Here is a 14623-nt window from a genome sequence, read left to right as displayed (position 1 = left end):
ACATACTAGGTTTTCTCCCCTACCACACTCAACTAGGAACAGCTCTAAGGGAAAAAATAATTGCTTGAGAAGGTTCACTCTTCAGGCCACTTAAAATGTCAAACCAGCCACAGACTCAGTGAACCCATACTTGCTACAAGATGCCAGTGAGACAATGAGTTAAAAATGCAGACAGACTACTTTAAAAAATTCTTAGGAAATATAGCAAGATTTCTTTTATCTCCAAGTGTTCAGCACCTGCAAGACGTTATGTTCTATCATGCAGATCAGCACAGAAAGAGGGTTTATTTTTTTAAGTAGTTGCTATTCATCAAGTCAATTAGGCATCTGCAATTAGAACCCCTATAAAGCTTGCTTTAAAGCTGCTCCACGCCCATCGGAAGGAATGAAGCTGCACAACAATGCATCTCCTGTATGAACAGGTAGTCTGTTCTGCAAGTATTTAGGATTGTAACTTTGGCAACCTGAGCAACCAATTGAAGAGGCAGGGCTCAAAAGGCCCAGTACTGTGCTACAGGTAACACTATCTCCCCTCTCACCTGAATTCAGGAGGAACTAAACTAGTTACTTAAAGGTTGTATTTTTTCTTAGTTCAAATGACTGCAATGAGAAGGCAGGAAACCAGCCTGTTACATTTATCCAATTTAAGCTTCGAATTACTACATCTGCTGCAGTCTCTTCCTTTTGCTTTTCCAGAGCATTAAAAGCTTTTAAGCAAGCTCATTTAAGGAGCTTTGCTTTTTCAAGTTTCCTTATTTAACATAGGGAGCACATAAAACTCTGCAGAACTATACTGTGTCCCAATTTGAACTATACTTCGCAATTCAATTTTATCTTTTGCACAATATTTTTATGGACTAGACAAGCTGCAAATTATATAAATCTACCTAAAGCTTGTAAGTGCATTAGTAAATGACACTCTACACCTATTAAAGCAACTGAGACCTTCTTTAAACTATCATTAGGCAGACTAATTAAACACTATTTTGTAAAACTTGCTATTTGATTAGACTACATAGCTGCAATATTTCAATGAATGGCTATTATAATTTCTGTTCTGATGAATTTTCAAATGCATTAAATGCATTTCCTTAAAACTGACAGTGCCTGGGAAGACTGCAGAAGCTTTATCACTGAAGATTTCTTGAAACAAGTTGAACAAGCTACTGTCAGCAATGACGCAGACATAATCCTACCTCAAGGGTACACAGATGGACTAGATGACCTTCTAAAATCCCTTCCAGCTCCTTTTTCTATAATTATTTACTTTTGAGGAACTTCCAGCCATTTCTTTTCCTACAGCAATCTATCAATGAGATTGCTTTCCTCAAAAGTTTCTCTCCTTCTATGACTACAGTTTTTTCTCTGATATCTTCTGCTTTTCAGAACTAAGCAATAATTTTAAAAGCTAGGCTATTTATTGTAAATAAAACAATGCTCACATTTTGATGCTGATACATATTTTTAGAACAGAGTTTTAGATTTAAAATAACCCTCAGAAACCATCTTGATAAGATCCACATAGCAAGCATCTATATAATTATTTCAAACAAGAGATAAGAATTACCACCTGTAGAAATAAATCAGTTTATAAAAAAACATTACCAAATTTCTTTGAACCTTCTGGGCACTATGCAAGTATCCCACACATTCTACAGATAGGGAAAAAAAAGGAAATAGTTTTAATGACCATTATTCTGAGTTGTTGAGTACTTCTGAACTCCATGAAAAGTCAAATGACACTGACCATAACCAACATCTTTGGAAGATGGGATGTAGGTGTCCTACCCATTGTCTCATAATGAATTTAAGTTAAATAATAACTATTTTGGCTGAAGGACGAAATTTGCCTTTTTTTGGAAGTGATCAGTTTAAAAGAACAAGAAGCTGGATTTCTTCACATGACAGTGGAAAAATACACCCTTTACAATATAGTAATATCAAAATTCAATAAAATCCCTTTCAAACTGCATGAGTTTAAAATATTCTTCAGTCTACATTCTGTAGATATAACTCGTATAACATCTATGTCAAGTTCATGTGTCACAAATTCTGCTTTTCATGGATTTTAAACAAAAAGAATTCCACCATTTCAGTGTTTAGTACATTGTACATACAAAAAGTTTTTCAACAACTCCTAACTTTCCCTTAATCCACCTTCCGCCACCTTTAAAATAATTTTTGCTGACATTCAGATTGGAAACTCATGAGTCAATTTTAATTCTTATTTATAGACTTCAGAAACAAGCAAAGTCTAGGCAAGTCTGTGTTTGATGTTTCTAAAATATCTTCCAGTACCATTTTCTATAAGAGGATCCCCACCTTTTGAAAAAATTAACTATCCTTCAGGCATGCCTTTGATGTTATCATGGAAAACCTAATTTCACCTAACACAGTGTGGGACATACTGACAAAGGGCTAGGCATGAAAAAGACTGCCTGGTGGCAAAATTACTTGGCCACACCCTGCATGCATTCTAAAGAGTATCTTGCTTGCATAAAGAAAACCCAAACTTTAAAATCACGTGTTCCACACCCCAAGAAACTAGAGAAAGGGTCACTTAACATAAGTCTCTACATCAGAGCTTTTTGTTTGCTTTTTTGTTGTTCAGACATGCCATAGATTGCCAGATCCCATTCTGTTGGTACTTCCGCATTTATCTGTGGTTGACATCACACCCACTCCAAAAAGAACCATCACCAATTAAAAAAATAATTATCAAAAAAAGTTAATTTTTTTGTGTTTTGGAACACAATATAAAATTGTAGTTCATATGTTAATGTAAAGAAATGTTATGTATGCTATAGTTTTCTTTTCAGTTGCCATATTGGTGTATGCTTTTTGGTTGCTTGTTTGGTCTGGTTTTTTTTTAATAATCAACAACAAAGTGTCACAGCCCAGTGCTGCAAATTATTGAATCAATACTTTCAGTAGGAGGCAGGTAACATCTATTAATTATAAAACAATCTCCAAGAGTTTCTGAAACCAAGAAGTGATGGTATAACTGGGACAAAATGGACAGACCTGAAACTGTTTTGAGGCTGGTAGAAACAACCAAGGCCACTGGGTAAAGAGCCACTTGCCTGACTAAAGCTCTTATATCACAAAAACTCACCCGCTTTTATTCCAGCCTAATATAAATACTATCTCATACACAAGGATAAACTCGTTAAAAGATACAGTCTAATATTGTTTTAATTCCATCCAAAAGAATGGATCATGTGACTTTAGAACAAAATGTTAACTTATTTAATATTTTTAGCAGAAAACACTTATGAATACTCCTTGTAAAACAATATTACAGTAACAACACATATGGTGCAAGAATTCATCTTTTCTGAATTACTGAAGAATGAACAGACACTAACAGCCAATCTGTAGTAAAATTGTTATAACAAGTCACACAATGTAAAAATAATCATATTATAAAAACATAAATTTTGCTGAGAAAATTTAGAACTCTAAAATCTGAAGAAATAGTTTTCATTTCAGTAACATTAATCTGCAGTGTGATTTTGCACGTTAGGGGAAATAAACAATGCAAATAATTTTAAAGCACCTGAACCAACTAAAGCCAAAAGCAAAAGTAAAGAATCCATTGAATAACATGGGTTTTACCATTAAAGGTAAAGGAACACAAATATTTTGAAGGCAAGCAGAGACACCATGTAACATTGTGTTACTTTTTCTTCACTGATCTAGCAAATCATTTATTTGTGTTGATAGTTTAATCCTGTTAAACCAGGCTTAGGTGGTCAGTCTCTAAGGATCACTTGTAATCATTGGGTCCAACTTTCTGCATAACTTAGAACATTAAAAATCCATTTAGTTCCATGCAGAGTATTTTGGTTCAAAGTTTACCTCTGGTAACTGAAAAACACCAAATTTAATCTGACAAATCCAACCTTCAATTATTTACCTTGTACTTCTTTATCATGACATTCTTTCAGTTTGGACCACAGTTCTTTGAAGAAATCTCCTGCAGGTTCTGCAGAACTAGGGCTCCCACAGCTTCCTCCAGATGCATTCATCGTGCTTTTTTCTGCTCCGAGCTTCTTTGACTTGCAGAACTGGCTCACTCTCAAACTTTATACTTTACATTACATAGTTATGAAACCGTTTCTGAAGAGAGGTGCACATCTGTAACAACAGAATGATAACACTTACATTTTAATTTATCAGAGCATAATTTGTAGCCATGGATGAAATGCAAAGTTTACTGTCTATCCTTGTTGAGGATACATATTTATATACTTTCATACTGACAGTCACTCTGAAAGCCTGGACAATGCTAAGTATTTTGCTGTAGGTAATTACAAACTAATAGAATTTTCCTCCCCAGCTATCAACTTAAAATTAGATTAAAATACTTAGGAGTCTCTATATTTTTCCTGTCTAAAGATACAGTTATACTGAATTTCTGTTTTCCAAAAGTAAGCCATAGAGCCAAAATCTGGCTGCCTGCAAAAGCATGTGTCAAAAGTTTTACCAGGGATGCTTTTGCAAAGAAAAGCCCACATCCCCTTGAAGTCTTCATAATTCTATATTAAAATTATTCCCATTCCCCAATAAAATAAACAAGAGAGTAATCACAAAAATCTATAAATCTCAAAAAAATTAATATTTGAGAAGAACAACCAGTGTCAGATAGCTCTGTCTTAGAAGCTTGATTGCCTACAAAATTTAGGATAATCTTACCCACAATTCTCATTTGTTTTGAAGGGTTTCTTACAGAGATGATGCCCTCAGGCAAACTACAGGAGAAGCATGGTACTCAGATCTGGCTCTGAGACAAGTAAGATTCAATTCTACTGGTACTGGGTATCCAATACTGAAATACTCCTGTAATCTCTCTCCTTCAGTTCCCTCTGTGTGAAACTGGACATACTAAGTTTTCCCCATTTTTATGCAGCCAATTTTAAACAAACACTTTGGAACAGGACTGTCATTACCAGGTGGACATAGCTATCTCTATGACTTTGTAATATAAAACGCAGTAAGAAAAAAAAAAAAAAAAAAGCTAGGTATTTTATACTATTCCTAAATTAGCAACTTGAGCAAGCAAAGCACCATGCCTATACTGCCAAATGGAAGCTGCTCTCAAATTTTTAAGGTATAAGATATAGCTGAGATGATACAAGGTCTGTGATTTGTTGAGAAGCTGCATTTCCTATCTTGAGAGCCTTCAAACAACTCAGAGTATCTGAATGCAGATACAGGTTTAGTTGGTCCTCCAGATTCACCACAATAAAATGTAACCAAGCGTAGGGCCTGGAGGCTTTGGTTCCACTCTTCTGTCTCATCTCTCTGTTCACTGTTTTAAGTAATTTATTTCAGTCTGACTGTCTTTACAATGGAATAAAAATCAAGGAACAAAACATTATTCTCAACAGAAACACTAGAACGGTATGTTTTCTATAGTATAAGGATACTTAAATGTTACAATAATGCAGCCAACAGCTCCACATTTGCTTTAACCTGGTCTGTCCGTAGCAAATTCAGTGCTTATTTCAGGACATGGCTTCAAGTCAGCAAATGTTACTTTCAGGGAAATCCTTAACAGAAAATAAAATAACCCTTTGAAATCAGCAATGCCTACAAGGCTTCAAAAGAAATTAAAGAGTAATTTGCTTGCATCTTTGCAAAACGCTCCAGTTTGTGCAGCCACATTAAGCCATCTTACAACATTTCTTTGTGGATCCAATCGCCTCCTGACATTAGGAATGGCTTTTAAACTCTTGCTTTGCACCTTCAACAGATGTTTCAGGATCAAGCTTTTGCTCTATCAAGCACTAGGGCAGTGAAAACCACACACTTGCTTTCACTTACTGTTTCAGATTTAAGGTCGTCAGATGACTCATTTCCACGGAAAAGTCATCTGACTCTAGACAGTAAATGGTTTTGTGTGTTTGTTTTGGGTTTTTTTCCCCCAAGATGACTGCAAGAAAAAATGCACAAAACCCACTCAGAGTTTCTGCAAATTATTAGTACATCAATCGACTATAAATAGGAAAAAAAAAAAAAAAGGTATTGTCCCAAGCTTCATGTGCTTCAAGATCCCAAAATGACACATTGCTTCCTACAGGTGTTCAACCTCCCTTAAAACACAGGGCCCACAATAAGTGCTCAAGTCGAGCCTTCGACAGCCCTGGGCAGCTGCACAGGTGTAAAAGTGACGGCTTACTCTCCAGCCCTAACAAAGTGCTTTCCAGTCCTTAGGGGGAATAGAACGCCAGAGCTGGATGCACGGACACTTGCAGGCAGGGACAGCAGTGGGAGCTGCTTGGGGGTGGGGGTGGAAGCACAGCGCCAGCCCCTCTCCCGGATGTCCCGCTTCGCTGCTATCACAGAGCCACCTAAAAGCGTCCATTTCCCTCTTCTGCCACAAACCAACTCCCTCCGGCACCGTGAGGCTTTCCAGGGCTCCATCAGTGACTGCCTCCAGGAATCCATCAGCACCGATGAACGCGCCGAGGCCGCTTATCGGTGTTGATGCTTTCCGCCAGGGACACACCGCCCCTCCGGGACCCTGGGCAGCGCACGGAGCGCCCCGATCCCCACCAGAAACCACCGGCTGCTCCTGCAAACTCAACTCTCCTGTCCTGCCCGGCGGTGAACTTTGTTCTCCTTGCCCTCTTGCACGAACACCGCACAAAAAAACTCACTCGAAAGACACGCTGGGATGCTCTGGGAAATCCTGCCATGACCGACACCTGGGAGCTTCCCGCCAGGCTCGGGTCACACCCCGCAGCCGGGACGCCAGAGGAGCGGTATGGCATGTCCCACACGCCGCTTCTCCCGAGCGGCGGGAGCCTCCCAAACGGAGAGAGCGGGGCTCCCAGGGCGGCGGGGCAGCGCCCGAGGAGCGCCCGGCGGCACCGGGGCCGGAGGGGCTGTGGCGGGCCCGTCCCCGGGGCGGGGCGGGGCGGGGCGGGGCGGAGGCGGCGCGCTCGCGCTCGCTCCCCGGCGGAGGATGAGGAGAGCGCGCGCCGTTACCTGGTTGGCTCCCGGCGGCTCCGCGCGCCAGCGGCGGGAAAAAAGGAAACACTGCAGCGAGCGCCTTGCCTGCCCGGGGGGGCGGGGCGCGGGCAGCTCTCGCGAGGCTTCTGCGCTGCTCTCGCGAGAGAGCCGGAACGTGAGGGCTGCCGCGGAGTGCTGGTGATGGGGGTGACATAGTCACAGGGTCGTAGGATCAGCTGGGTTAGAAAAGACTGCTGAGATAATCGAGTACAGCCTTTGACCAAACACCACCATGTCAACTAGCCCATAGCACTAAGTGCAACGTCCAGTCTTTTCCTAAAAGACCTCCAGGGAGGGTGACTACCGCCTCCCTGTTGGCAGGGAGTGGTAGAGCCACCTCCCTCAGCAGTCCATTCCAATGTCTAATCACCCTTTCTGTGAAGAAATTCTTCCTCATGTCCAACCTAAGCCTCCTCCTGGGCACCCCAAGGCCCCTTCTTTTTGTCCTGTCACTTGTTGCCTGGGAGAAAAGGTTGACCTCCACTTGGCTACAGCCTCCTTTGAGGTGGTCACAGAGAGCGATAAGGCCTCATCTGAGCTTCCACCAGGCTAAACAACCCCAGCTCCCTCAGCAGCTCCTCATGGAACTCCTGCTCCAGACCCTTCACCAGCGTCACTGCCCTTCTCTGGACACACTCCAGCACCTCAATGTCCTTCCTGAACTGAGGGGCCCAAACCTCACGGCCTCACCAGTGCTGAGTACGCAATCCTGCTGGCCACACTATTTCTGACACAGGCCAGGATACCATTGGCTTTCTTGGCCTCCTGGGCACACTGCTGGTTCATGTGCACTCATTGAGGTCATCAGGTGTTGTCTCAGCCCGCTCCTCCTCTGGCCTTGGGGTTTCCACAGAGGGCTGCCAGAGGAAAGCAAAGGGGAAAAGCCAGGCCCTGGCTGCTGCCACAGTTCAGTGTGACAGCAGGCACAGAACACTCTGGAAGATGAGGGTGTATGAGAGAGCCTGCATTGGAACAAATGCTGCCTCTGCCTTTCCTGCAAGAAGTTTTTGCTGGTTTAGATGTAAAGAGGATCATCGGGGTGTACAACTGTGCCAGAAGTGACCTTGCCTTTAAGGCTATGATGTTAAATATTTGTGTGCCCCAGGATTTGTAATCTGGTTGATGGGGTCTACACACAGAAGTGGATGGGGGGCTTCCCCTCAGCCTCTTGATCTTAACAATTTCCATGGCTTGTCATTTTACTGTACGACAGAGCAGCCTAGGTATATTTTTGTATTTCATGAGTATGGAAACCGGTAGGCACATATAATTAATACAGTGTAAGGCTGCTGAACTTTTTTGTCACTTCTCAATGGTTTTTTTTTTTTTTTGCCCAAATTGCAGATCAATGTTCCTTCATTTATTGGGACCAGCCTGCTGTCTGCAATGAGATAAACCCCTTGATTTTAAGTAGTTCTTAGTCATGAAATAGAAACAAAACACAGTTTTTCACTATTACGGTTTTGCCTTAACGTGATTCCATTGGACCATTTTGGTATATATAGGAACTCTTGCAGAGAGAGCTTGGTGCCATGACTAGAAGATGTAATAGTGATCAGTTTGGAAGGGACAGTGCTGCTAACATATACTTTCTAGATTGTTAATAGCAATATTTAGAAAGTTAAGTGTTCAGGTATTTCATAATTGTTAGTTCCATCTAATTAGCTGTTCCATCTAATTCTTTTTACATTAATCAGGTCTCAAGAAAACATCATAAATAAAGACCTATAGCTTAAATAAAACTGGATCTGAAATACTATTTCAACATTTTTGAGGTATTTGATGAGATGACACATGATTCAAGCTTCAAATCTGTTGTTCCCCATTGTTGAAAACATTCTTGGTTTCCCATCAAGTACGTACCATGAATTCTGACGTATTAAAAAAATGTCTTGTACTTAACTTTTCTGCTTGTTCCTCATCATTGTTTAACCACTTATTTTTCAGCTTAAATAAAATGAAAATGTTGTTCAGGAGTTCGGCAGCAGATTAGTTATTGTAAGATCAAATTGTAAGTTGGATCCATCATCAGATCAGATCAGAGACATATGGTGGGGCTAAAATTAGTTACGTGTTTTGGAAGAAGCTATGATGTCATGATAGGTTGTGATAGACACTCCCGTCTTTCTAAATAATGCTTGTTGGCAGTTCTTCATTCTACTTTTGAAACTTCTGTAATCTAAAAGTTTGTGATGTAGGCAAGTGATCATTTCCTCAGGTTAAGAGAAGCTGATGTCTTAAATCTACGCACAGATCTGATAGGTAGCAATAAAATAGCCCTCTTGCTGATTGATCAGATATTTTACCATAAACTGTACCTTTCTTACGATTTATAGGAAGTACTCTGGCAAATAATTATGTCATCCCTTTTATTTCCCAATAAACTCAGAGCTGTTTGTTTTCATATTCGTTCATGTTGATCTTTACAGCCATATAAATCCACTGACTTCTAGTGTTATCCTTATCTACTCCACAGTAAGTGAAAACGGATTAATGCTAACGGTTGAACTTTACTTTTATCTCCCTTCCAGATTTATTTGAGTTTATGTACTCTGTAATCACATAGTTGGCCACTGAATAGATTCCTGGCTCATTGAACGTGATAGAAAATTACTGGAGAGTCTGATATTCCACATTCACACACTGGGTGTCTTAAGATGACTAGTCTAACTGGAACTGCATCTCATTCACCTCGTAAGGGTAAACACACACACCTAGACAATAAAACTGTGGGAAAAATGCTTCACCGTTGCTGCACTGCAACAGATGCGAAACTTCCTGTGGTGTCATGGCTCATGTCCAGATTTCAAAATAACCCTTACCGTGGTACATTGAACTAGCTGACAGAACACTTATCCATGAGGGATTTCAAAGGGAAACTTATTTTGTCCTAGCCCATTTTAGACCTGGATGGTCTGAAATGTTTAATCCTATAAGTAGGTGGAGCTGTTGATTTTCAGTTCCAGTTTAGTGGCAATGCCTTTCTTCTTGATGACTGGACTATTTACCAGCAAATCAGCTAACAATTGAAGTTCTATTGCAAGCATACTACAACGTTGCAGCACAGATAAAATTTAAAATAGCCTTTAATTCACATCCCCCTTCCCTCCCTTTTTGGGGGTTAATACAGAGACTGCATCAGTGTTTCTAACCACTCAGGTAGCGCAGATGACCTAGTTCACTCATGTGCATACAGAGTAGGGCTAAAAAATATTAGCAGAAATCTCACTTTTTTTTTGTTTCTATTACTTTAAATTTAGATGCAAACATTAAAATCTGATTTGAATTACAATGGGAAGTCATATTTAAATATTTTATTTGCTTTATGCACAAAAGTAACTATTTCATTGTTTGCATATATATATATATGTGTGTGTGTATGTATAAAATAAAATTGTGAGATCCTCATGTATTTGCATCAGATTTAATAGATCACACATGCGTATACATGGCCAGTGTGTTCACAACCTCCTCGACTTGCAGATCTGCAACTGAAGGATAAATATTTTGTTTAACTCTGTAGTCATATCCATCTAATGTACTTTATGTTGCAGCTGCCAATAATGACATCAAAGGAGCCCAACTTCAGATGAGCGAGTAAGAGTATGTGGCACAGTTCAGCTGCTACCTAAATGGGATTTGAACTGGAAGTGTAGGAACTGGAAGTGCTCTGTGCAGCATGATTTCTTACAGCTGGAAGGGCACACAGACAACAGACACCACCACTGCTGTCTGGCACAGGTGGTTGCTTTCTCTGGAAAATAGGGAGGAGCCACTCCATCACCCTACTAATTGAATTTGATTCTTCTCAAGCTTCTTGCATTGAAACTGAGCCAAGATCAAATTCTCTGATGCCAGTAACACTGATTATTTTAAGGAACCCTCTTCTTTGAAGTGCTTTCACTGCTCCTCATCTATAGTCAGAAACTGCCAGGGCTTATTCAACTTAGACTCTCAGATCTCTTAGGAAGTCTTGATGGAGGGGAAAAAAAAAAAAAAAGCAATGTGAGGGATGGTGTTGCAGGACCCCAGTGCAGTGTTCCTGATCTTCAGGCTCTAAGCAGCAGCACCTGTTTGTGTTAGTGGCATGCAGAAAGTAGCAGCATGTTTTGCTCATACTGATGTTTCTCAGGGTAACATGACCAGTTTGAGTAGTTATGCATATTTATCTCTGCTTTGGAAGGCTGAAGTAAAAGTTAACAGATCTGTGCACAAAATCATGCCACCTACCTTTTACTGTAGTGAACAACACAAATTCAGGGACAGAAAAGAAAACAACATATAGGAAGTAATATTTTACTTACCATTTGGGAAAAAGAAATTCCCAAACAGTAGCCCCTGTGCTTTCCAGCCCCCTAAAAAAATTTTAAAACAAACAAACACAAAAAACAAACAAAAAAACCAAAAAGGCAGCTGAAGAAAACCCAAATATAAGAGAACACATAAACCGGAGAGAGGATGGCAAGCAGCATTTTGAAAAAGTGGTTTATTTAGTTTGAATTTGAAATATATTCAACATGTTCTGTGTTAAAATCCTATAGCTTTAAAAATCAAAGCTCTTTTGTAGCATTTTATAGGCTCTACACAGAGTTCTTGTGCAAACCATACAGTTCAGCCAGCTGTAATTTTTCTTTGGAGAATGGTTTATCCCTTAGCAGGTTTTTCCTTATGTATATGATAGCAGAATTAACTGAGAATATATGAAAATTAAACTTTTTTTCTGGTTGAATATTACAAGCTTCTGTGAGACTACAAAATTTTTCTATGTTCTTTTCTGTTTATCCACAATTTGAAGAAAAATATTTACACACCTATATAGTGCTGCTAATGAAAAGGTGATTTCAATTCATTGATTTTTTTAAGAGGTTCAGGAGGCCTTTTTATTGGCACTCTACAAAAGAATATTATTAATTTTAGCAGCAACTTGGAAATAGCTGGCAGTAAACATAATTGAAGCTTCCTGTTGTGTGACTACCATAAAGTCTTACATAATCCTGTATAGATATTTTGTATCTAAGAGTTTGTATCCACTGATTCTGTTACTGTTTTTTTTCACATCACAGAAGAGAGTGGTAATTGTTTTGCTTACAGTTAGAAAAAAAACCAAGAATTCCTAGGAGACGGAAGTAGCTATGTGAGGGTTTTTAAAAATGTAGCTACACAGATGTTGAGAAGATTCACATTTACTTAAGTTAAAGAGTTATTTTGTCCTAACAGGCATGACAAAACCTGTCTTCATTCCTTTCTATTCAGCTCAGCAAGTAGTTCTGTGCTCCAGTAGTTAATCAGTTACCAGATTCCACCGCTTTTGTTTTCACACTGTTTAATTTTTCTTATTTGACACAGAACCTGTGAATGGATTCAGCTGCAAATAGAGGTACAACTTTCAGGTCTGCCTGCTCTTTATGACTAGCACTGCTTTTTATTGCCATTACCACCACCGTTACTCATTCTAAACAGGTAAATTTCTAATAAGTATGTAGAAAGAAAGCAGTAAGAATGACAAGTCAGTTTCCTATCTTACCACAAAATAGGTAAATCTAAGCTTAAGTATCTCACTCTATAAAACAGAACAATTAAAAAAGTTAGTCTGGCAAGAATTAGTAACCACACATATTACTGTAATGGCAGTATGCCTTATCACAACACTGCTGTTATGTGTCAGGGATTATAAAAACACTGTATAAAAGAGAAGACCAATAAGCAATATTTAAGTGAACTGCTCAAAATACCAAGTCATTGGCTGTGGAGTTTCTATCTCTCACTTCTCTGCTAGGTTCATTGAACTGTCTTTGCAGTAAATACTCTGCAGAGCAGATGATGTTGAGCTGCACACAGACGTCTCAAACAGCTGCAATTACCAAAATTCTGTCAACAAGTGCTATAAAGACTGGCAGTACTCAGACACATTAAGGAGATAGCCACTATACCACTTCAAGCATCAGAGAAATTTTTCGCTTAAGGTTATCTTAAATTAATTTAAAAGAAAGATTTTCAAAACTCACCCTTCTGTTTGAATTGTGAAAAGTTCTGTTCTTGGTCGGGGTGATAAATATTTACTATTGACTTCCCCTCCAGCTACAAACCTCAAGTGTAAGTGAGATGAGGAAGCCACTGTGGACCACACTAGAGAATGCTGAGAGGAGATCTGCTGCACCTAAGATATATACAATGTGCAATGGATAACCTAATATGCCTTTCATTTAACTGGCTGGGCAGGTTTCTGCATTCTGGAGAGCATGGAATCATACCAGAATTTGTTGGCATAACAGGCCCGTCAGACCGGTTCCTGGGGCACCCAGGAACCTGCCCAACCAGTCTGCATCAAAGGCCAGCCCAACATGCTGCAGCTCAGCTCGGCTGGGGAGGCTGCTACACCAAGAATTATTCACGCCTCTGTCAACTCCCAATATACTACTCATAGAGAATGATGTAGCCTCCAGCAAAATAATTTACCGAGGGGTGGGGGAGTGATACATCCTTATTAAGTGTAGCAAGATCTTATTGTTGTAAATTTTGTTTCATTTTATATGCAGATGAACTGGGCTAGAGGTCTGCCCAGAATAAGTGCAAAGAGAAACAGAGAAGAAAATGCCTTTTTTTTATATATATAACAGATTTATTATAATGGAGAAACACCAAATCTTCAGTGTGACCACCTAAAACCCCCCAAAACTATGCACTAATTCAGATTTATTTCCAGTGTTAAGTGTATTTACTGTGTGCATAGGATTCAGTATGTCTTTGTTAGCACGAGAGACAGGACACTGGGAGCTTGCACCTTGTCACTTTGGTGGAACCCTAGGTCTGTGCAAGCTGACCCTGAATTACTGCTCAGCCTATTTCAAGGCGAAACAGGTCAGAGAACATGGCATGTGTGGGCCATACTTCCAGAACTGTGAGGAACTACAGAAGTTGCCCTGCTACTACTACACATGGGCTGCAATGGCAGCTGCGCTGCTTCTTGCTCATGGCTGTGGGGCAAGAATACTTGCACGGCAGTCCTGCATATTGCAGTTATTCAGGCTGTAGGCAGACATCAGCATATGCCCCAACAGAAGCCTGCATCTGTGTAAACATGGGGCGGAGGGTGTTGTTGGGTTTTTTTTTCAGATACAAATATAGGCCACAAATTTCAGATCTCCTGCTGTGATTGTCAGAGATGGTGAGTAAAATCAGTAAGAGCCGTAATTAACACTTCTGGAAATGTAATCACGGGTACATACACAATCAGTCTGCTAAACCTGTGCTTCTTTTTTGTTCAGGTACCTAAAATTTAAACATTCGGGCTTGAAAAGGTTTGCTGTATTGAATGTTGTCGAAGGCTGTGAGTAAATATAGAAAGCTGTGTTTGTTCATAAAATGATCCCATCGTGATATTTATAATTTTTAGATCATCTTTTCTTGTTTACCAATTTTAATAATAGTTACTAGACAACCTGTGATCAGAATAGGAAGTTACCACCAAATTCAAGTAGTGTTGTGTATCATAGACAGTGTTTTCACCATTGACCTGAATATGAAAGACAAGCTGATATTTGAATATACTCAGATGATTTTACTACAGGAAAGTAACTCTTCCTATAAAACTGCATCGTATGAC

At 39.8% G+C, this 14623-nt stretch overlaps 1 protein-coding gene across 3 annotated transcripts in view; it reads right to left on the bottom strand.

The window, feature by feature from the left end:
* The window catches only part of RBBP8 (RB binding protein 8, endonuclease), a 36016-nt gene extending 28932 nt beyond the window's left edge, over positions 1-7084 (bottom strand). For 2 of the 3 annotated variants that reach the window (XM_033069967.2, XM_033069951.2), the window contains exons 1-2: positions 6666-6876; positions 3920-4140 (exon numbers count right to left, since the gene is read on the bottom strand). In XM_033069967.2, coding sequence (XP_032925858.1) covers positions 3920-4031 — 112 coding nt within the window. In that variant the 5' untranslated portion in view covers positions 4032-4140; positions 6666-6876. Of the gene's footprint in view, positions 1-3919; positions 4141-6665; positions 6877-6996 lie in introns of those variants that run through there. The other variant, XM_033069959.2, reaches the window with a different exon arrangement.
* Positions 7085-14623: the final 7539 nt, after the last annotated feature.

This window comes from Catharus ustulatus, chromosome 1 (genome assembly GCF_009819885.2).
Source record: "Catharus ustulatus isolate bCatUst1 chromosome 1, bCatUst1.pri.v2, whole genome shotgun sequence".
In the NCBI taxonomy this organism is placed as follows: domain Eukaryota; kingdom Metazoa; phylum Chordata; class Aves; order Passeriformes; family Turdidae; genus Catharus; species Catharus ustulatus.
Note: the sequence above shows the minus strand (reverse complement) of the source record. Positions and strands in the feature narration are given on the sequence as shown.